Below are 24,366 nucleotides of genomic sequence, written 5' to 3' on the forward strand. Positions count from 1 at the left end.
GCCATCTACCCCAAAACTGTATTTATATTTTTGGATTTTGTTGGAATAACAACCCACTTCATGCTAAACAATTTCTGTGTTAGTGTAAGTAACATTAATTCCTTTAAACTATTCCAAAACCTTTAGTGACTTTAATAAAATATACTTAACATTAATTATTAATACTTAATAAAATAATAAAATTACTCTTTCCACATGAGAAATCGTTCCTTCATTCCCCATTCATCCCATGGGGTCACACTGATAAAAGCCAGAGAATGGGATATGGTGAGTGCATTAAAACAACAACAATAAACCTAGTTGTTATTATTACTAATACTATACTACTCCTATCACTACTGGAGTTACAGAGAGTTACATACCCAAATGACCGACAGAGGGTATTTGTTGGGCAAGAAACAAAACAGTATTTTGAAAACTATATTAAAAAAGAGATCCACAGCATGTTGGTTTTTTAGGGTTTGGTAACATGTTACTGCAAACTGGGTGCCTTAAGTTATAGCGGTTTATTGTCTCACAGTTCTGAAGGATAGAAATTTTGCAAGATGTGGCACTGGCAGGCTTGCTTGGTTCATTCTGAGGGTTGTTCGGAAGGATCTATCCCATGCTTTTCTGTTAGCTCCCAGTGTTTTGCTGGAAATCTTCAGTATTTTTTGACTTGTAAAGCATTATCCTAACTCTGCCTTCAACTTTACATGGTCTTCTCCCTCTTCCTATGTCTGTCTCCACATTTCTCATCCTCAAAACAACGCTAGGTAGAAACCATGGGACAGAGCTAAAATTCCATCTCAGAAGACTAAGGCAGGAAGATGACAAGTTTGAGGCCAGCCTGGGAAACTTAGCTAGACATTTGCCTAGAGTTTGTGCTATTGGCTTAATCACAAACACACACACACACACACACACACACACACACACATAAATGGTATAAATGGTACCCGTCATTTTGGATTAGTGATATCCTAATGGTCTCATCATAACTTGATTACCTTTATAAAGAGCTCTTCTCCAAACAAGGTGATGTTTGGAAGTACTGGGGGTTAATTCGGTGAAAATGCAATTAAACCCATAACACATAACAGCTTAACAAAGAATATGCTCATTAAAATGTTTCTTACCCAAATTACTTATTTACTTCTTGGATAATAGTTGTTGTCAATATTTTCTTGAACAGAATCGCAAGGCTTATATTAGAGATTAAATGTGCATTCCTTACTATTTATTAGGAAAAAACATGCTTAAATTAAATTATAGTGAATAATTATCTTGCTCTATGCTCAAAGAATCTTTCTGTTGCTTCCTGTTTCCCTGAGTTCAAAGAGACCATCTATATTATATTTATGCATTATACAGTCATTTGTGCATCATAACAAATGACTGGCTGTGACAGAAAAAAATGTGAGCAAAGTGTACCTTTAAAATGGCTGTATTACTAATATGTCATAATAAATCCAACTAATATGTGTAATTATAATGCACCAATAATTATTTTTCCAAAAGCTTGTCTTCTCTCTGTGCTTTGCCCATGTAAAATCTTTTGTTTCACCTAAAGTCTTCTACTGGAAAATCATTTCATATTGTTAAAAAAAGAAGCCTTAGCAAGCTAAATAAATATTTGAAAAAGTAAGAATCAGAAAAATCATTGAGGTATTTATTTAATTAAAACAATGTCTTCATCATTTTCAGTGTTTATGGATATTTTGTTCTATTATTTACTAGAGTGTGGTGAACCTTCTTTATTATTTACCATGTGGTGAGCTATAAACCTGTGGCTCTGCTATAGATAAATGAATGCATGGTTTAGGTCACTGATATTGCCAAATAAATATCTTGTAATCAGAAAGTTTTATGGAAACTATTGAAGCACCCCCATGCAGAAATAATAGTTGTGGAAAAAAGTTGAAAGATACAGGTTTGTTTGTTTTTGCTTTAAACTACACACTTGATTTTGTTTACTCTGATTAAAGTGTCATTATAAAGAAAAGCAGTGTTGGCCTGAGGCCAAATATCTGCATAGTCAAAGTTTAACACAGCTTCCTTTAGCTCAGCTTTCTGTACTTCTGTACTTCTCATCTTTTGATCATCTTCTTTTCCTGCAGCACAGTTATTGAATACTGTCATCTTGTTTATGGCTGCAACTTGTCTTTGTATTGTCAGCCTTTTAAAGATGGGATATCGTATTAAAAATACTCAGAAAGTATATTTGGTTGAATAAATGAATGAATGTAGTCAGTGAATGAATTATAGTGTGCCTACTTTGAAGCTTGATCAACATTTCCTTCTCCTTTATAATTAAAACCACAAATTAATTTTTCTTTCCTTATTTTAGCTCCTTCCACTGTTTCCATTTCAACAAGTTATAAAACATAAAATTAAAATTGCAATAATTAACATAGTATAAGTGATTGGTTCTCACAAATTTATCGCTTTAAGTTAATTCTATTTTATAGCATTTTAGTCAAGGTAGTTAGATACAATTAGATTGTAACCAGGTCTATTTTTTTCGGGGGGGGGGGGGCTAGTAATCCAAGGAACTAAGGTGATCCTGAAAAGAGTGGATGGCATATAGTAGATATGCACTAAAGGTTTATTTACTGATGATGAGAGAAGATGAGAATGGCACCTTATAAATGAAAGTCTGGGTTTTGTTATATTTCACTGGAAAGGGGATTTCTCCCTTGTCATTGAATAAAAATAGGAAACTCTTCAATTTTCTCTGATTGTGTCATTTAAGTAATACATATTAATGAGTTAGTTTTTGATAAAGAAAGTGATCAGTGGGAAGTGTCTTCCTGTTTTACTCATTAACAGTAGACAGTTTCCTGCCAGTCTGGGAAAACAGAGGAACAGGATGTTGTGGGCCAATGTGACAGAGTAGATTTATTTTTACAGGAAAAGGGGCTTAAAAGTTAAGTAAATAAAAACTGGTTGTATAAAATGGCTGAAACAAAACCTATTATTGGTCATTTCTATTTAGCTCTTCAGTCATTCAAGTGTTATGTTACCAGGGGGATAGTTAAAAAGAGATTTTACAGTCTTAGAAACATCTAGTTATGAACTAAATTTCCTTTTAATCTTCAATACTTTGAAATTTTCTTCTGCCAAATATTCAAATATGCATCTATCTATATTATGGAAATTCTGAGGCAATGCTCCACACTGGATTAAATATGGCTGCATTTCCTACAACTGCCAAAAACATGATAAAAGGTCAAGTTCTCTGCACCCAGACATCTGGATTGGGAATTCTCAATGAAACTTGTTCCAAAGACATGAACTACTTGGGACTTTCCTCATACAGCATTCTCCAAAGTATTTGAAAAGCAAAAATAATAAGGAAAATACATTTCAACATTTGACAAACTGTCAACATTATCAAGAACATTTCAAAGGTCTTCCTAGGTGAGTAAGCACCACACAAATCAAACATTTACACAAAGTTCCTGATCTTTAGAAAATAACAGTCCAAGATACAGTTCTTAAAACTAACATTTAGAATTACAGACATATCAAATTTAGAACTTAAAAAAAATAATGAGTACTAATGTGAACAAAGAAGCTAAGTGATCAATAATATCCCCCAAGTGGGAGAGTGCAAGCTAGACTGGTGGTTTTCCAATTATCCATCCAGTCCATTGTTCATTTGTTTGAGAATTTTTTTAACTGTCCATTATTATAAGAGCTTGAATGACATAGGGAAAACTCCACCAAGTTTCTAATCAGGCAGCATGTTGCTAGAATTCCAGCTTCTCCAGCTCCTGTGGGAGCTTAAGAAGTACACTTTTCTATTCTGAACCTTAATTCCATCTCTAGGAAAAATGTTCTCTGTACAGATGTGTGTAGGTCCAAGCCCTGCTAATCAACAAAACAACCACAGTTAGTCTCCACTTCCACTGAGAGAGAGCACTGCAGGCCTGGGCTTTGGTGGGTTCCATTCAGGTGGGATCTTAAAGGAAGACAGAGAACCTATGAGAAATGGGTATCACTAGTAACAATTTATTTGTCAGGGGCAGTTTCAACATGTTTTATAGTCCTCAAATGCACTACGATAGTGCAACTAGTCAACATATATATTAAACCATATATATTAGGAGGAATAAAACTGAAGAGGGATGAGGGTGGAAAATACAAATATTTGCTCTCTTACATTTTAAAATACTGTTGTCTTTCTTCCAAAGCCATAGCAACCCAAGAAGAGCGGGTTTTCATTTGTTTTTATCTATGAGTGTAATATTAAGAGTTAATGTATTATCTGTGGTATAAGCCAAAAAATAAAAGGAGGAAAAATAGGTAAAAGCTATAAGAAAACAAGTGGAAATATTTTAGTTGAAAAATACTTTTACGTTTAAAAGTTCTTGATTTTGTGTTGCTTGTTGTTACTGATAGTGATTTGTTGTGAATGCACATGGTGTATTTTCACATCTATCCATCTATCTATCATCTATCAATCAATCAATCTATTTATTTATTCTTTTGGGGAGGGGTACCAACTCAGGGGCACTCGACCACTGAGCCAAATCTCCACCCTTATTTTGTATTTTATTTAGAAACAGGGTCTCACTGAGTTGCTTTGCTCCTCACTTTCGTTGATGCTGGCTTTGAACTTATGTTCCTCCTGCCTCAGCTTCCTGAGCTGCTAGGATTCAGGCATGTACCACCGAACACGGCTATATCTATCTATCTATCTATATCTATATCTATATATATCTATATATCTATATATATATCTATATATCTATATAGATATATAGATTTTAAAAGCAGAATCAGGGTTCACAAACTTGCACCCTGTTGCCTGATTGGGCCTACAGGTCTATCTTCTTTGGAAAACACAATACTTTACTTTAATTGCACTTAAATGCCTTTAACAAAGATATAGTCTTCATGTCTCCATAATACTCACTCATCTCTATATCTGAAAGCTGGATTCTTCTCCTTTTCTTTCCCCTTTCCCTCCCCTTCCCCTTCCTGTGCCTCCTCCTCCTCTTTTTTTTTTGACATTACTACATGTATCCTAAAATTATTGAAGTCTGTAGTCCCCAAAATAAGTTTTATTGTTATTTCTCCTTCCTCCAGAGAAACAAATACAATGGTGGAAAAGGCATAAATCTTAACAGAAAGGAGGATGGTAGGACACCATTCAAATTATTTTTATAAGTTATTAAGCAATTTATAAAACATGGAAGAAGAACAGAAATATATTGAAGTATATAAAGCAGAGTAAAAATATAGACCTCCAAAGCAGGATTTTCAAAGGCAAAAAGAAAGTACCACTCTGTCTAGAATTTCCCTTGGGTAGCAGTTAAGATTGCATTTGGCTGAATGTATCAGAAATCCAAATACCATGGCTTAACAAACAGGTATTTCCTCCTCCCTCACTCATTGGGAATTGCAGAGTAGATTCAGGGCTGTAGACTGCTAAGTAAAATCTATCAAAGTTGGCCTTCCAACCATCCATTGTTGATTTTGTTCTGATGTTTGCAAAATGGCTTTATTATATTCAAGTATCACGGTACTTTAGAGATATGAACATGTGAAAGGTGAAGAAGAAAATGTGTTTCTTGTTTTTTGAGCAAGGACATTATAGGTTTTTGTAAAGCTTCATCTGGTAGTTTTCTGTGTTGCATCTTATTAGCCTGAACCACATCACATGGCCAAACCTAACAAGAAGGTAGTCTCATGAATTTAGTACTAATGTGAACTGAATATCTTGAATAAGATTAGGGTTCTGTTCCTACAACACCAGTGGAGTAAAGACTTGGGGTACTGTTAAGAGTTAATATTTAAACAACACTTTCTACATGCCAAGTTTTTATGTATATAAATTCATTTAAAATAACTGTCTGCAGTAGACACCATTACATTTCCATTTTGAATATAAGCAAACTGAAGCACACAAAAATTTAATAACCTGAAAAAAATATTTACACAGCTAAGAAACTGAAGAGCCAAGATTTGAACCCGGGAAATCCATCTGTAGACACAAGGATGATACTATATTGTGTATGTGACCCTGGAAAGAGGTGTAAGATGTGGAACTGGCAGGCACAAAGAAGGTCAATGCAATGCTTCTGGTTAAACTGAATATTTATCTACTGAATTTTACCAGAGTAGTAATCCTACTCCCTATCCACATTCTCGTGTGCATTCACAACAAAACACCCCTCCTCCACAGCTCATGTGACTCAAGAATGAAAGAAAAAAGACTCATCTTTCTACAGCTTTGTAACAGTTCAGATACTTTCAACTTTGAGTAACACAACCCCCAAAAGAAACTGTTCAAACAATATGAAATCTTATTGAACAAGAAGTCCAAAAGCGTAGCAGATGCCAAGCCTTGTATGCTGAAGCTTCAGTTTTATTTGAATGCAATTCTCTTTATTATGTACTGCTCTGTGGGTTGGCTTTGTTTTAGGAGTAGCTTTCCATATTGGGAAAAGTGGAAGACAAAGCAAGTAAAGCAATATTTCTACTTTTCTATTTCTGAAATGAGAAAGAAAAGATCCCCAGAATTCTCTTAGGACAAGAAGGTCTCTCCAATAACTCTGATAGTTCTCCTCTGATCCAGAATTGGCTCCCTTGTCAATTTCTAAGCTAATCCCTGAAAAGTAGGGGCTGATATTATATTATAGGAGTTGAAAATAACTAAAAATCATTCCTATAGTACAGCTAAAGCAATTTTTTTTAATTACAAGTGCTATGTGAGGGAGAGACAATTGTCTGAATGAAGCTAGCTTCTATTGCAGAATGGGGGAGACGATACTGCTGGGTTAAAATGAACAATGTTCAGTAGGACATAATTGTAAAATTCCAGATTAGCAATTTCATGAGAAAAATAAGAAATCAATATCAACATTTTCTGATTAGGACCAGATTTCTGATCATCAATACTAAATGCCAGAAGAAAATAGAGTGATACTTTTTTCAAGTTTCTCAGGGGGGAAATGTATTTTTAATTGCAGAATTATATTCCCAGCTAAACTATCAACAGAGGATAGGAACAAAATGAAAACATTTTCTCATATATAGAGTTTTATTTCATGTTTCATTTCTGAGGACCTTGGGTATAAAGACACTTCAGAAAAATGAAAGTGAAAAAATGAGAAAAGTGTAGAATATAAAAACATTCTGGAAGTAATTTAGGAATCATCCCATTGGAATAAAGTTTCTAGGATAATGGATGAGCAGCTGGCAACAAAAACAAATAGTTGAAAAGGTAGGTGAAGAGCCACATAAAGAATTTTCTCAAGAATGAGACTGAAATGGACTCATGCCAAGGCCAGAATGAGTAAGGAATTAGTTAATATTAGTGATGGTAAAGAAAGCACGTGGTTCATCACAAGAAGAAGAAAGACAAATTGGAATGTCGTCATCAAACTGTACTCCAAATGTATACAGAATTAAAAAGTACTGATTTACATGAAGTAAAATTTATCTGTTAAAAAAAAAAAAACAGGAAAGACCTGCTTGAAAAAGTGATGATTTGATTACAAAGCAAACTAATCTGAATATGATTTTAACCAACTGATGGAAATCAAGGAAAAACCACTTCGCTTATATTTGAAAAATTCTTTCACAAATGGAGTACGGCTCACATTATGAGACTCAAGTAGGAGGAAATAGACTCTTAGACAAGTATTTTGTTCTTCAATGAGAGTACTTAATAATCATAATAAAATAGTTATGGTGTATTCATTTTCGACTTGAAGAATTAATGTGGAGACCTAAGAGGAAAGGAAATATAGCTGCAGAAAAAAAAATGTGTTATCAACTTTTACCCTATATATGAAAAACTTAGGTCAGATGCAGAAAGAGATAAGAAGAATAGGAAAACTTTAAAGATACAAATCACTTCATTCTTTATAGTGGGCAGAGATGCTTTCTAAATTTATTGTGACTATAGAATTTCAAGTAGTATAGTATTATGGAAGTGGTTAAATGTGGTTGCCCCCAAGTGGTGAGTTCTGAGAAGAAACTCTTAATTATATCCTCCCTGTATTAGCTCATTTTCAGTTGCTATTACAAAATACACAGGGCTAAGTGTTTTAAAATATAAAGAGATTTATTTAACTCCTAATTCTGGAAGTTCAAGAGCATGGTGCTGGCTGCTGCTTGAATTTGGTGAAGTCCTCATGACATATGGTATCACAAAGGCAGGAGCACATGTAGAACAAACTATCACATGGAAAGACCTAATGACAGATTGATACAGGCCCAGGCTTGCTCTTTCTATAACAATCCACTCTCATGAGAACTAACTAGGGTCTTTTAAGGACTACATTAATCCCTTCCAAATGATGACCCAATGACATAATTACTTCCCAGTAGACTCTACCTATTAAAGGTTCCACCATAATGAGATCCATGCTTCCAAAAGATGAACCTTTGAGGTACATGTAAAACCCCATCCAAACAATGACACTCCCCTTTTATGATTTTTATAACATATGAACATTACTTTGATAAAATAAAAACATATAATTAAATTTTAGAGATAAAAAATAACAAGGATATATAGAACAATTATAGTTGGAGCATCTTTGTATCATCAATTCTAAGAGTTTGCCTTCACTCCTAGAAATTCTGAAATGCCAGTAAAAGTTGTTTATAAAAGGTAACTTAAACATCTTGTATTTACAAGATGGAAGGAGGGAGGGGAGAACGGGGGTGGGGGGAGAGAGAGAGAAGGGAAGGGCAGAGCAGGGCAGGGCAGGGAGTAGGGCAGAGTAGAAAGCGATGAAAAAGGAATACACAGTAGTCCAAGAAACTTGGAATCCAATGCAGGAGAAAATCAATGGAACTCCCAGGATGATTTTGAAAAGGAAATTTCAGTGACAGAGAGCAATTACTTTAAAGTGGAGCAGAAGAATGAGGGCTCCAATGACAGCTCCATAGGAGAGAGATAACTCCAAACTGGACGTCTTTGACTGTGCTGATATATCTGAATGCATGACACTCACCAAGGATTTGGGTGTGAAATAGTGAAAGTGAATAGAAAATTGAGGAAATGACAAGCAAAATAATTATATACCTTGGAAAACCGGAATTAGCTTAAAAGAAAATATAACAGACTACACTTAATACACAAATTTTTGATTTGATTAAAAATTTGGATAAAGTGTGTTGGAAGGGTAGAAAGCTCTTGCATCTTTGTATTTTCATGTCAGATAGTCAACATAATCAATAAGACCTAACCTAATAAAATTTTTAAGCATAGTGAAGCATGTTGTTTAGAAATATGGGGTGAACAATAAAAGAATCAGCTAAAACAATTGATGATTATACCTCTGAGATCATAAATTATTGGGAAGCAGGGTAGAAAACACTGCTAATTACAAGCCTTGAAAATCAATTTGATCTTTAAATCTATCTACAAGTAGTTGTTTAATAAAATTAAAATTAATATTTTAAAATAATTATGTGAATGATGTTTTTCAATTTTCACTACCAATAAACTGAAAAATAATATAATTATCCTTTTCAGTCCTATATCTTCACTTCACTCTAAATTCACTCCTACTACATTATTTTAATATACTTTAGCCAGTAGATCACAGCAAAGATAAGTAATCTGATTAAGTCTATATACATAATGAGTATTCTCAAAATTGGTTTAATTTCTTATTTTGCATTTAAGAATTTATGGCAAAAGTTCCAGATTAGAAAATAAAATTCACCACAGAAGTACAAACATCATTCATGTAAATTATAACAACATTCATAAAGTTTATATGGAAGGTAATCTGCTAGATGGTTATTCAAAGGTGGAAACGTGAAGTTGAAAGTGAAACCAAACATCTGGGGGAAAATATATGTAATCAGGAGGGTTATGGATATGCATGTCAAGTGATTATATTGTCCTTGAGGAACTCTGACTCTGAAAATACTTTTTCCCTAGGAATTACACCAAGTTGAAGTGAATATCCAAAGTTGGTAATTGATAAGATCTTGATTTGCCTATGTTAAAATTGTAGATTTACCCAATTAAATTATTATTTAATAATATATTTGTTTACAGTTGTACAGGATAAAATGAAATGTTAATCAAAAATGCTTTCATATAAACTTTCTAAAGGAGAGTGGAAAAGATAGGTAGATTGATATTACTAAATTCAGATATTGAGTCAAGTAGACCAAAGTCATAGAGATGGTTACTTTTTGCCTTAGTTTAGTTTTTTGATTTGAATGCAACAGGAATCAACTAGTACTAATTTAGGCCAAAAATAACCAAAAAAAGAAAGGTAGTAAGAAATTTAGGCTAAGGAAACATCAATATCTCAGTGACATCTTGGACAGGAATTTGGTATAGCAGTTTCTGTTCTTATCTCAGCTTCTCTTATAACATTTATTTTGCTTCTTTTTCTCTCTGCTATCAAACAATCTTGTTTACACTGTTCACATGGTAATAACCATGCCACAATTCCAAAGGTTTTACTTCTTATTTCAAGAGATCAGCCATGTAAGGACTGAAACTCTTAATACTAGCTCTAGTTTCTTAAGAATTTTAGTTGGTCAAACGAGGGTTAGATATTCCCTTTGGTCCCAGCATTCACCATGAGAATATGGTTTTGTGTTGCACAAACATGGCAGTCATCTCCTGAACCTGTGATTCTTTGAATGTGGATTGGGAATGGTAAGGAGTCCCCAGATAAGCCTGAATAATTCTGAACTTACTTTTTCTTTCAATAATTTTGTTAGGAACTTCTGTGTGTCCAGCATTGAGAATAGAAATCTTAAAAATATAGATATGTTTCTTGCCCTCACAAATTTTACCAGCCAGGTAAGTGTGTTAAGATTGGAAAGGGTCTGATGAAGACTGGATTTATATATAATTAAATTTCCAGTGCAATACAATGCAATAAGTGATATTATGGTAGATAAAAAGGTGTTATGAAAACAACTAAAAAGTGGTATCTCACTTAGACTAAGAGGTTAGTAATTTATTCCTATGAAAAGTATCTATACTGTGACTACAAAAATACAGAAGGGTTAGCCTGATCAAAAAGAAAAAGGTAAAATAGAGCAGAACTGACTGAAACTTCATCATTTATGTAGAGACACAGATAATATTGGTGGATTCAAAACAAAGCAATGTGGGACTGTTGATGAGTGTTTTGGTTTAGATTCTCCCAAAATCAGATTCTAAGACAAAGTAAGATTAAAAAGTGATCTGTATTTACACTAGATTCTTTTCATAAGCACGGCCATTAGGAATTTCTTATGTGTATACTCCAAGCAGTAACCCCAGGGGTAAAACAGCCTGTCTTCCTCATTGGTTTTAGGAAAAATTCCCAGGGTAGACTTGCATAGAAACAATTTAGAACATTGAGCCAATCACTGTAGAGACAAATGGAATATTTTGATTGGTCAGGGGTTGGAAAAGGCTACACTTGCACCACATGACTATATAGTGAATGAGAAGGAGTTCTATAAAAGGTATTATGGCATTACTACCAGGATGCTAGGCAGACCAAATCAACAGATATTTCTAAAATGTAGGAGGCCATTCCTTTAATATTTATTTTATATTTGGTGAGAATGTTATGCATTACACAAACCTAGGAACAAAATATTGTTTTGTTTTGTTTTTTTAAGTAGCATTTATCTTATGATTCTCTTCTCTCAGAGTAGTGACTTGGACCTAAAGGATGGGTACAAAGAGTAATAACTTAAATCATTCACATTTTAGTTTTCAGTATATCATAAACATATACAAATAAAGAAAATAGTGTTTCTTAACCTACATTGGTCACAGATTTTTTTCACACATTTTTGAAAATCTGGTGAATTCAATATACTCACTCCTAAGAAAATTATTTGAACCTACAAACTTCTTTCAAGAGCTAGATGGTCTACATGAAGCTCAAGTTAACCCCCCTGATCTAGATAGAATGAATCTTTTGGAAGTCCTCAGTTCCTTTGCAAGTAAACAGTCTTTTTCCTAGTTATAAAATAGGAATGCCATTTAGATGAATATGATTTTCATGTTAAAACTGCTGAAATTATAAAGATACACAAATACTAAACACATTTTTCACACTGTATTTTTGTTCAATTCAGTGCCACAATCTTAAATCAAGGCAGATAAATTGTATTCAATTTCTGGTGAGGATACAAGGGCAAAATTAAGTCTTTCTGAAGCTTTTGGATATTACTTACTCCCATAATAAAGAAGGCAGCTTGCTGTCTAATAAGATGTGGCCTCTGAGTTTGCTTTATCAATTTGTTGATCCCTTGGAGGGGGAAGAAAAACACATTTTAAAAACAAATCCAACAGTAAGACATACATGAATGCAATCCATTTACACTGAGAGCGCATTTCTATACTGTGCCAAATAAAGTAAGAATTTTTATACATAAATTTATTCCTTCTACCTTGCCTTCCCTAAATAACACAACATTCAGGAATTAAATATATTTATGCCTGCAGGAAGCACTTTAGAGTTTCTCTGCCTTTTCTATAAACAATATTATAAACAACCATAAATATGTGAAAAAAGCTTAAATGCTAAACTTGTAGGTTTGCCAGATAAAATACAGGATACCCAGATGAATTTGAATTCCAAATAAGCCACAATTATTATTTAGGATAAATATGTATCAAATAGTGCATGGAAAATACTTATCCTAAAGAATTATTGTTGTTTATTTGAAATTCATGTTTAACTATGCACCTTGTTTATTAATTAGAAAAATATGGCAACCCCCTGAGCTCCCAAATAAAATATCAATTTACTCATTTGTAAACAAAAACTTGATTTTGCATATTAAAACAGCTTTAGAACTGGCATTTCATTTCATTGTCAGGCATATGCTCTTTAGCTAAAAATGACTAAGAATGTGTATGTTCTCATTGAAGTTGTAATTGAATACTTTGAGCTTTTTTTCCCATAAACATACCTATTCATTTCTAAATAACTTTATGAAGAAAGCTATACAGAGGTAGATATTCCTTTATTTCAGACTGATTTCAGATCAATTCTTTAAACATTTGAAAAAATATGATCAAAAGTTGCATGTTTCCTGCTTTTAAATTAACTAACATTTTTTTATGGGATTTGAAACGATCTGTTTTTGAAAGCAGAAACTTTTCAAAACAAACCAATATGTAGACATTAGATTGGTGAGTCTAGAAAATGAATAATTCATTGTTAACTAAATGAAAAATTATTTTGTGCTCTTACTTATAGATTTGCACATTTATAGTTAAATAGTAATTTGCGATACACAGGGTATTAGTTTTGAATTGTGGTTTTCAATATCACAGACACATTTGTTGCTGTGGTTTTGCAATATCATTCCCTGATGCTTTTCTCAATTGTGGTTTTCATAATCATTGTTTGATAGTCATGTAGCTGTGGTTTGGAGCTGCTATATCCATTTGGACAGAGATAATTGCTTATAGGTTTTGCTGTCTTTTTATTTTATAACCTTAGTGAGTTAAACTAGAAAAAAAATTGAACCTTCCATATCATCAATACTTTCATTAAAAGTGATGTAAAAATACAAGATTTTACAGTATTAGTTTATTTCATTCATATTGACTATAATTAATATCTATGTTTATAATTTAGAAATACACTGTTTCTATTAATGCATTCTGGTTATTTTAGAATCTTGCCTTAAAATTCCCTGACTTTTGTTCCTTTCAGTTTTTAAACTGAATATTTAGTTGAGCTTTATTTGTTTCTCTTTTGCTTTGCATATTTAACCATTTCAAATGCCAAAAGAAACACTAACTATTATGTTATTTTAATTCCAATGGGCATTCCTTTTGGGTGACATAAAAAGTCAGCCAGTTCTGTAAAGGATCTTTGAAAACCATAAGGTACAATATAACGGATTCTAAGATTCTATGCACACCAATTCAACTGTAATGAATTGAAAATGAAGGAGGTAAAAATCTGTACTTCTCTGTCTGCTTATTCATTCTACAACACAAGCACAAATAACCCTGCTTTTCATGGTACTTAGGACCTTAATTTGTTGGTTCTTCAGGGGAGGGACTTCATTATATAGTGCATTTTCTACTGTACAGGACCATGTACTATGTCCTTACAAACCTCAATGTGGTACTAGTACTAATGATAATGTAATAAAATTCACAATTGGTCTTCGGCTTTGTGTTAAGATTCTCTCAGCCATACTACTCATGAGGCAACTCTTTACACCTTCCAGAAGATGTCCTGATGGGTAATAAATGACACTGATTACAGTGCATCTTACACACTGAGTGTCCTGCATTATGCTCAATAAGCCCATGCTCTCTGCTGACCCCCAGACCCTTTTAGAGTATCATTTGGTGGGACTCACACTAATGCTAGTCAACTAAAGGGGGACACAATTTCAGATCAGAATGGACAATTTCACAACCTCCTGTGGGGAATGTCAGCAGTCTCTGGGGGATACATACATGCTAACTGCAAAGAAGTTTATTAGTAAATACTAATTACATAAAGCAACCAGTTCCACTGCCCTTTGGATAGAAATCCCTCCCGCCCACCGGGTGAATATATTTAATACTTAGTGTATATGAAATTATGAGAAAGTAAGCGAATCTCATACAGTTTCACTTGGCCAAAATAATAACTATGCAAATCATCTCAAAATTTGTTCTTTTGCCTTGCAGTTTCCAACATACTACAAACACAATAATTGAGTAAGAATGAAAGAAAACTTTAGAAACTAAAGAACCATGAAATAGTTATTGGGTCTTACCTGCTTGGGAAATTATGGCAAGATCAAATCTTTTATTAGTCGCTCGGTGCTTCCCTGTGGCAGAAGAACTAAGAGAATTAAAGGTCATAGGGCAAGGTGGGACTGCAGAACTTCCACATACTTCCTCAAAAAGTGAGTATTCCTATTGGAGATGATAGTTCGCTTCCCACTTACAGCTAATCACCTAGCTAACGGTCTTCCTTTTTTGATATGAGAGAAAAATATCTGCCTGTCTCCTAGTTCCAGCATTTTACTATTTAAAATGGAAACTCGAGGTGAGAAAGAGCACTTTGAAGACGCTGCTCAGCACCCCATCCATGCGGGCCAAGTGGGGGATGGTCCGTGTCCGCAGCAGTCTCCTGGGAACCCTGAGAGCAATGAAATGGTGTCCTGAGAGCTTGGGCAGACGAGAGGACTTAACTGGCCCCAAGACACACAGTTGGCATTTGTGATCAGCTGGCTCTCGCTGAGGACTTTGCCAGTGGCCTAACCTTCCTGCCAAGAATCTGGAAGGGCGGGGGTCGGGGGTCCGGGGAGGGGGCATAACTGGAAGCGCAAAGTTTATAGAAAGACTGAGATTTCTTTGTGCCCTGCTAGATGGGCGAGGCGTGAGAGAGGAGAGTTGGGGTCCGTCAGAGGAGGCTGTTGGAAGAAGTTGCTGGAAGAGGGGGGGATGGGTATTCTGGCAGCTGCCCAGCGTTGACGCGGTGACAACTGCAGAAGGTGGCCACCCCCCGTGCTCCAGGCCTCCTCCACAACTCTCACCCACCCCCACCCACGCCGCGATCCCCTGCACTCCACCCGACCAAGGCCAGGGCCCGAGTTTGCATCCGGACTGGCTTTGGATGCAGCCAATCCTTCTTTCGCTGATGGAATAGTCTCCCCTCCCCACGGCCTGGCGCGCCCCTCCCTCCCGCGCCTCGCCACCTCCCGCGGCAGAGCAAAAGCTGCGCGGCCCGGACCCGCGGCAGCGGCGCCCGAGTATCTGCCCCGCACGCCGGGCACAGGGGAAGCGAGCGCGCTCCTTCTCTGGTGCCCTCCGCCCCCTCTAGGCCCCTCTCCCCTCAGCGCTCTCCTTTCCCTCCCTCCTTCTCTCCCTTCTTTTCTTATTTTTCCCTCCTCTCTTCCTCCTTTTCTCTCTCCCTGACCGTTCGCTTCTTGATTCCCATTCTCTCCCCCACCCCACCACTCTCCCCCTCTCCCCCTCCCCTCCTCCTTGTCACACTCTCTTGGCCCCCCTCTCGTCTTCTCATTTGCTTGTTCATCTCTAAACGTGGATCCGCCGCTCCCGAAGGAGCCCAGCGCCCGGATCCCGCGCGCCCGGAGCACCTGGAGTCCGGCGGGCGGCGGCCTGAGCCTGGCCAGCGGCGGCGGCGGCGGCGGCGGCGGCGCGAGCGGCGGGAGCCGAGGGAGCGGCAGCCCGGACCGCGGGCACCGCAGGAGCCCCAGCGGCAGCGGCCGCCGCCGAGATGTCCCGACGAAAGCAAAGCAAACCCCGGCAGATCAAACGTAAGTTTTCGCGCGGGGCCCGGAGTTGGTGGGATTATTTCTGAGGAGAGGGGCGCACGCGGTGGGAACGGGGGAGGGGGACTCGGGGAAATCCGCTTCTTGTCCCCCGGATTTGTCAAACTTTGCTTGAGCCAGGGGAGGAACAACTAGACAGTCACAGACAGACAGAGGGCCAACCCAAGCGCCGGGCTAGAAGGAGGCTTCGAGGAACAGCCTTTTCTTGCTCGGGTTAGCCTTGGCGCTCCCAGGTTTTTTCCCACTGCCTACCCCCGCAAGCTGTGAGTCACCGCCGCTTTATCCTGGAGCCTGACAGGGCAGTCCCACTCATTTAGGCGCTTATTATTATTGTTGTTGTCATTGTTGTTGAGAAGGGGTGCTATTCTTGGGAACCACTCTTACCAACCAGGATGAGGAGCGGGTGGAGACCTCTGGGCAAGGGAGGTAACTTCCCCGGGAGGTGGAAAATCGGAGTGTCTGGGACCTGATTCTAGGCGGTGCCAGAGTCACGTTAAACCCGAAGTGAAACAAAAAGTAGGTGTAAAAGTTCGCGCCCCTGTAACTGCTAGCCGCGCGCCTCCACCCTGCGAGCGCGGGACTGGTGGCAGGCGGGTCGCACCCGGGAACTCTGAGTGGGTCGCGCCGGAGCCGCCGTGACATCCTGCAGAGCAGGGTTCAGTTTGCGTCTGGCCCTGGAGGCGCGCAGAGTCCTCGCTGGGAGGGGCCGCGATCACTTCCCTGCGCGGAAACTGAGTTCAAGGCAGCGGGCGCCCAGGAGAGCCAGTGGCCCAGTGCCCCCAGTCTCAGAGGACCTCGGTCGTGCTTACAGGGCACTGCGGGGCAGAAGACACCTGCTCCAAACACACAAACTCACAGAGATCCCCTAGGTCAACTTTCTTGCTTGGAGAAAAATCCTCCAATGATGTTATATAGATAGGCCTGCGACATATCTTCAACGCTTTGGCCGAAAAGAAGAAAAAACCTTATTTATTTTTTTGCGAGCCATGTGATGTGTCTGTTTTTTTTTTTTTTTTTCGTGTTGTTTAGCTTCTGGCAGCTAGTTTAAAACTAATTGTCATGTAATTTTGGGATAGAGCTTTATTAGTACCCCCTCCTGCCTTGATTATTAACCATGCTCATGTCCACATCCAAACGTCGAAAGCTTCATTCGATGTAGTTTAAAAATAAATCTTATCAATCAGCTTGTCCTTGAAATGGGAACCAGGTTTTAAATGGTTCTCAACAGTCGTGTGTGTGTGTGTGTGTGTGTGAGAGAGAGAGAGAGAGAGAGAGAGAGAGAGAGAGAGAGATCAGACATAATTTTCTAGCTTTTATTTAGTGGATTTGTTTTTCCTTATACTTAAGTTCTCGTAGGCAACTTGAGTTTAAGTAAGTAGTGAACTTCACTTTTGCTTGAAAACAGTTTTTATCAAATAGCAACACCATTCTTGAAGACTTTCACTTTTTCAGAGGGATTGTTCACACTTTGAATTAATTGCCTTATACTTTTTAGAACTAAGTTGATCAGATTCTTCTATTTAGATATTACATTTCTAGCACAAAACTGTGCCTATTACAAGATGGGATTATAAACATTAAATGCAAATGCTTTTTAGTTCATGGCTGTCATCTAGATTGTTAATAAATAATTAATATTAATTGATTGTATGGCAAAAGGAGCATCTGATTTTACTTGGGAATACTTTGTTATCTTTTCAATTAGCTACATTAAATTTTTTTTCTTTCCTTCTATGTCCACCTCATATAATTGAAGATTAAAGCATTGGAACTAATTGCTGATGCTACTCTTGTGTTATAGGTCATAAAACATTTTACTGGTTTATTTGAATGCTGTGATTTATTAACAAAAATGCATCAAAGTTCTCCCATTTGAAAGTGAACAAATAATTATATTTACATATTTGTTTACAGTGATCATTGCCTGATGATACATTCATATATATATTATTAATATACATGCATTTTAGACTTTTATTGGATTCAGGTTGGGGTCACAGTGATAATCTATGCAAATATGGAAACCCTTATTCTCCCTTCCTCTGTTGAGGAAAATGAAAAATTAGAGGTCTTTGAATTGTTACATTAGAGCAGGGCTATCTCATAGCTTTTGGGGAGGAGATATTTAAATGTGGTTTAAGCAGCTCTAAAGTCATTTTAGTTGCAAACTATTGACATTTGTTTCCTTTTGCCTGTCCAAGCATAAGAGTCAAATTTGCGGAGGAAGAAGTTTGTCTTGATACTCAAAGACATTTCTATGATAGGTCTCCCCTCCAATTTTAGTAATGCATTAAGAAGTGAACGGTTTCCTATTACAAATAACACTGTTACTTTTGATATTCTGAATCAAATATAATTTGGAAAATAGCAGAAAGAGATGCTCTGTGAAACAATAGCATTTCACATCCCTAATAAAACTACATTTTTAAACTTGGAAACATCCAGGATTTGAAAATAAAGCTTTGGCACTGCTGATAAAACACCCAATTTAGAGCAACTATGACAAGCAAAAAGTCAGCTTATACCAGAAACTCTGAAGACAGTCAATTTAAAGGACAAAAAGGTTGTTGGGCACAGTTTTTTTTTTCTTTTACTGCATACAGTTTCCCTGCTATCTAAAATTGTGATTTATGCAGTATTTTAATATTTTGCTTATTCTTTCCCCTTGGGTGCTCTCCGGGCAGCGATAAAAAGGCGACGCTGAAAGAGCACCATTAATTTGCTATGATGACTGGCCAGATAAGAGGAGATAATGGGAAAGATAAGCGGAGAAGATATACCATCAGAAACCCGATTATTACCATTAAAATTCCAGCCCAGCAATCTGCAGAAGCCTGATAATTCCTTCTCCGTTTCCACCACTTTGGATGATAAGGCAAAAAATAGTCACTCAGTGCTCCTTGATTAGACTGCCTGGATTTCCTGATAATACAGTGATAAATTATGTATTTTGCCCCCATGTTTTGTCCCAAAATTCAGATTTTTTTTCCTATTCCAAGACTATATTTTCTGCCTTCCCTTCAGAAGCTTTTTCTCATAAGCTATTATTGTAATCCTGGTTTGATAAAAAGCCCTGATAGGACAGGAGGTGTTTGGTGTGGGAGCCATATCATGCTATCAGCCCATCTCCCCGCACAGCTGCTTGCTGTTGTTGTTTTTAGCCTTATCACCTCCTGCCAATATGCCAATAAATTGCCCAGATTGTTCTCCATTCTGGGGCTGCACTGCAAAATTTATGACAGAAATGATGATTTTTTTTTTCTTTTACCAATGCATCTCTTTATGATTAGTAAACGTGTTGTGTGTGTAGTTTTATTGTTATATTCTTCTTCAAGCTGTTGTCTCTAGTAATGTGTTTACTGCCCTGTCTCTCAACTTCATTCACTCTTAAATATATTGCTTATGGGTTCAGGAAAAGGTGGACATCAGATTTTTTTGGGGGGAGTGGGGGGAAGGAGTGTGATTATCTGCTCTCTGATAACTAATGGAGAGGTTAAAAAGGAGGGAAGAAAACTCAAATTTTGTAAAAAATTAAGTAAAGGCACTCATTTATACCACTGAAGTACAGTTTTCATAAAACTTTTAGAAGGCTTGGTCTTTTCATACATGTGTAGAACACAAATGTTCAGTCTAGACCAGCTGCCCAATAATTTGTAGTGAAGAAGAAAGGCTGAATTAGGAGGCAATTTTTTTTTCTGAAAAATGAAGCAGATATTGGGAATTAATAGACAATAGTTGAAAGTAAAAAGGTTCCCTGTTAAGAATAACCTTGTTAAGTAGTTCTGCAGAGAGGCTTTTTTGGAATTTGTTCATGTTGACTAAATTACCTTTGTGTTATTTGAAATGATCTATCAGTTTCAGGCCGTGGGAGTCCCAAAGTTACACATTGGCATTTTAATGTTGTGTGCTTTTTTTTGGGGGGGGGAGAGTAAGCAATAGAAAATGGTTTAAAATAATTATTTGTAAGATAACTATAGTTTAGAAATGAGAATGTTACATATTAAATTGATTATTTAATATTTGTCATGTGAAACAGGTTGTATAATTTTTATAATTTTAAAATCATACAAAGAGGTGAATTTGCCTTTTTTATTGTTACACTGTTAGGGTTTCTTTTAAGTGTTTCTTCTGTTAATAGTCAATCCATAATTTTTTTGGTTATTATCTTCTGTATTATTATTGGCATTATATTTTAAAAAGGGTTTTGGGAATGCTACGCACATTTGAAATACACTGATCATTCTCATATACAGTTAGGATATCTTGCTTTTCACCTGTCAAATATTAAAATAGGGTTTTGCTTTGAAATAAATTACTCTTTTTTTCCCTAAATTTTAGGAATCATTGAATCCAATATTAAAATAATCTTTTCTCTTTAGTTTATAATACTTTTCATATTGGAGATTTTACTTTCTATATTTTTTATTGAGAAACATCTTGGAAAACCTATTTTTATATTGGCCACAGAGTAAAAGAATATTTATTCTAATAATGTTGTATCAAAACAAAGAATGGTACCCATTTTTTGTAAGATAACAAAATTAGTTTCTTTATTTTCAAATTTGAAAAAATATTAATGCATAGAATTTTTCAGAAAAAAGTAGGAATAATTATTTAGTAGGTTGGCTAATATAGTAATGCCAGTGTTCAAAACTTGAAGAGAATAGAAGAAAGTTTATTTGTAAAAGATTGTTGATCACGAAGTCAGCATTTTTAAAGTTCAGTAGAGTCAACAATGCAAATATAAGTGAATGTGAATTTTCATGTCTGGTTGCTGGAAAACAGTTTAGGAATAAATATTGGTGATGTGATCTGTAATTAATAGAACATTTCTTATATTTTCTACTCCTAGTAACTTTCAGAGTTGTTCATTTGAAAAATTATAGAGTCAAAATAACTATGATGTTTATTTTTAAAAATATTACATTAATTTTAAATGAACAAATAGTGTTCATTTTCTATAAATTAGAGATAGAAACCTTAAGAATAATGTAATTGTATCTGTTCAATTACAAGTGCAAGCATCTCTTTGAATTTTGGAAGAGATTAGTCTCTTTAAAGAGATCTGTGTTCATTTTAGACATCAAAGATTTGTGCCAATAAGTCTTTGTCAATTAAAATTTTATTTCCTGAGCTTCTTAAAGATAGACATAGAAAATATGATGTGACTTGCCATATATTATGTAAGTTGGTGCTATTGATTTGTGAAGGAAGGCAATGCAAAATTAGATGACTTGCTCCTGATTTGTACATACTGTTAATTTAAAATTTTATGTTTAAGGGTTCAATGAAAAGACTTATATATTGTTTTATTTTGGGGTAAATTAAGACATTTGTTGACTATATCACTTGCCCATCTTCTAGCTATTATCTATCAATATCCATGCAGTAGTGTGCATTAATTTAACATTGTATCACTGTTAAGGTAACTGCTCTTGTTCATGAACTACCCAGGGGCTTTTTCATCCATGTCGTTTCTGCTAGTTGAGGACTAGAAGAGCTAATTAGCTTTTCCTTAAAAAAAAAAAAAAAAAAAAAAGAATTGTAGCTCTAACCATTTGACTACCAGTGATTAGCACTACCAAAAGTTCTGAGAGGACAAGATTGAACCTAACATGTAAACTAAAATGAGTTAATTGGGACTAGATTTGTGAATTTATAATATTGATAATTTTGTCCTTCCAAACAAAATGGAGGCAAATCAACAATGAACTTGTCATTTACATTTTAATCACATTTGTATTTAAATATATAACTTTTGCTCAAATGGTATTAAATGAATAAACTAATTTTATTCATTTGTCATTCTGTAATTTGTTTTTACATTTTGAGAAAAACCTTTTCCAAGTGAAATGTCCTTCAAAGTAACTTAATGTGTATTCAAGTTTTAAATTAAGTGATACTATTTTGAGGAAATTTTTTATGTTAGTCTAAACTGTGTAAAGAATCTAAAAATTTAGATTATGTGGCAATAAATATTTTTTCAAGAATAGTTTCTTTTTTGAAATGCAATCTTTGTTCACTAAAGAGTGTGATTAGATATCTTAACATTAGAGTTCTTCTCCAAGGCATATTCCTTTGAATGGCTTGTTACTTTCCCAATTTCTAAGGACTAGTAGGACATTTCAGAAAACGCTGCAGATGTTTTTGAAACCCAGTCTAATTCAGCACCTGCCACTGTGTAAAATATCAGCTCATTCTCTACCAAATGAATAGCAGCAAAGTCCGTTACTTCAGTAGCCAGAGAATGTGTTTCCACCATAGATAAAGGGGTAAGTACGTATCACTCAATAAGGTTACATGTTTAAAAGCTGAAATGCAATTAAATTAATAAACTACGATATGGCAATATTTGGCATTCTGGAAAGAACTATCTCTTTAAAGGTATTAGCATAAAGATAGCACATTTGTTTATTATGCTTCCAAATCAGCTCCTAGTATCTCTGCCACAGGTAACAATTGACTTTTCAGGCTTCAAGTTAATAGCCTTGTCTCTTGCTTGTAGGGATCAATATTAGTATTAATTAATCACCATTATCATCACTAAGATCTGGTTCTATTTGTTGTTACATCAGCAAAATATCAATATAGAAAGTGGACTCTCTGATCGTCATGGCAACTTCATCTCTTGGGTCAAAGAAAGTTTATCTTATCTGTGCATAGAGAGTGGCAAACTGTTTAGGGATCTAGTTTGAACTCTAAGAACATTGATTTAGTTTTTGTTTGTGAATAGAGGCTGAATTCCAATCACAAAGGATAGGTAAGATTTAAATATTAATGCCGAGAGGCTTGCCTGAGAGGGTGTCATACCATTACTGTCAGACTGTCTTTTTGAGATGACAAAAAGGTAGAGAAGAATTGTCTAGTCAGGATTATTTAAAGCTTTAGTAATTTGTGCCTTTGACAAATACTTCTGAAAATGAATATATGATAATTACTAGATAGAATTGGTTTTGGTCAAGATTTCAAGTGTTAAAATAAAAGGCTTGTTTTTTTTTTCATCTTTTCTGGTATTTTATTATAATACCCACTACACAAAAAAGTACCTTTGAGGACCAGTTTTGCCTAAGGATGGTATGAGACAACTTGTCCCATGTCTAAGGCAAGAGAGTTTTTTTTTTCCCCCCAATGGATTTTCAAGTCCATGGAAGAAATTTATAGCAGAATATATTAATATTAACAAATATTCTTCTTAATAAGTGAAATACCAAACAATGAGCTGAAGGGATAAATGTGTTTGAATAAGGTTTGCAAGGATAATAAAGGATCATAAGTTTCTAAATCCAGAAAATAAAATACAGGGTATTTGGGGGATATTTCTAAGGATATACTGACACTTAAATAAGCATTTTTAAAAATATGATCATTCAAAATTCATCATTTTCTTTTAAAAAAGTTATTCTAGAGAGTAAACACTAGATTTAGAAATGGTACCTGCAATATTCCACTCTTGAAATTGCAGGCTTTATATGAATTTAAATGTTTTTGCATTAAGAAAACCTGTATATACACCTCATGATTATAGAGACTTTAAAATGAATGTCTAGTGCCTGGTAGCTATAAGCAATATCACATAATAACTCATTCCAGGCATTGTCCACACAAAGCTTAAAGTCAACTCTTCTTATGTCTAAAACGTGATGCTGTTTATTATTTAATATTCAGGTAATCCTCCATGTATATAAGGCAAGAAATATGCCTATAAGAGACGTTAGTATAATACTTAATATATTCTCTTTTCATCTGGGAATTTGCCACTGACTGCTTCATTTATTTTTGAAAGTGTTCCCTTTTGAATTGTTGGAAGATGTTGAGTGTTGTTAGCCTGATGTTTTCATGTACTTGGTTTGGCTTTTGGTAATGTCAAATTTATAATAGAAAACTTACAAATAGTTATGATAGTGTATAGATAGGACATCACAAAATATATAATTTTTAATAGTCTGCACAAAAGCTTTACCATCTACCTTTTGTGTAGGCCAGTAAAAAGCTATATTTTAATTTTTGTTTAAAATATAAAGTGGATCTGAAATTTTTCTTTAAATGGGCATCTATTGGAAGTTAGTTTTCATTGAGTTTCTTCTTAGAAAGATAAATTCTTTCGAAGATATAAATTACTTTAAT

The 24,366-nt window shown here is 35.5% G+C and overlaps 1 protein-coding gene and 1 long non-coding RNA gene across 4 annotated transcripts in view; one reads left to right on the plus strand and one right to left on the minus strand.

The window, feature by feature from the left end:
* LOC124106975 (uncharacterized) overlaps window positions 1–15,185 on the minus strand; it is a 129,998-nt gene extending 114,813 nt beyond the window's left edge. For both annotated transcript variants that reach the window (XR_006856251.2, XR_009228670.1), the window contains exons 1-2: window positions 14,719–15,185; window positions 12,160–12,233 (exon numbers count right to left, since the gene is read on the minus strand). This is a non-coding gene — a long non-coding RNA (uncharacterized LOC124106975). The remainder of the gene's footprint in view (window positions 1–12,159; window positions 12,234–14,718) is intronic.
* An 890-nt stretch (window positions 15,186–16,075) lies between these two features.
* The window catches only part of Zfpm2 (zinc finger protein, FOG family member 2), a 427,487-nt gene continuing 419,196 nt past the window's right edge, over window positions 16,076–24,366 (plus strand). The window contains exon 1 of one of the 2 annotated variants that reach the window (XM_046464949.2): window positions 16,076–16,227. In XM_046464949.2, coding sequence (XP_046320905.1) covers window positions 16,188–16,227 — 40 coding nt within the window. In that variant the 5' untranslated portion in view covers window positions 16,076–16,187. The remainder of the gene's footprint in view (window positions 16,228–24,366) is intronic. The other variant, XM_058585675.1, reaches the window with a different exon arrangement.

This window comes from Marmota monax, unplaced genomic scaffold, assembly GCF_021218885.2.
Source record: "Marmota monax isolate L192 unplaced genomic scaffold, Marmota_monax_Labrador192_F-V1.1 WCK01_AAM20220418_F8-fsc00003, whole genome shotgun sequence".
NCBI lineage: Eukaryota > Metazoa > Chordata > Mammalia > Rodentia > Sciuridae > Marmota > Marmota monax.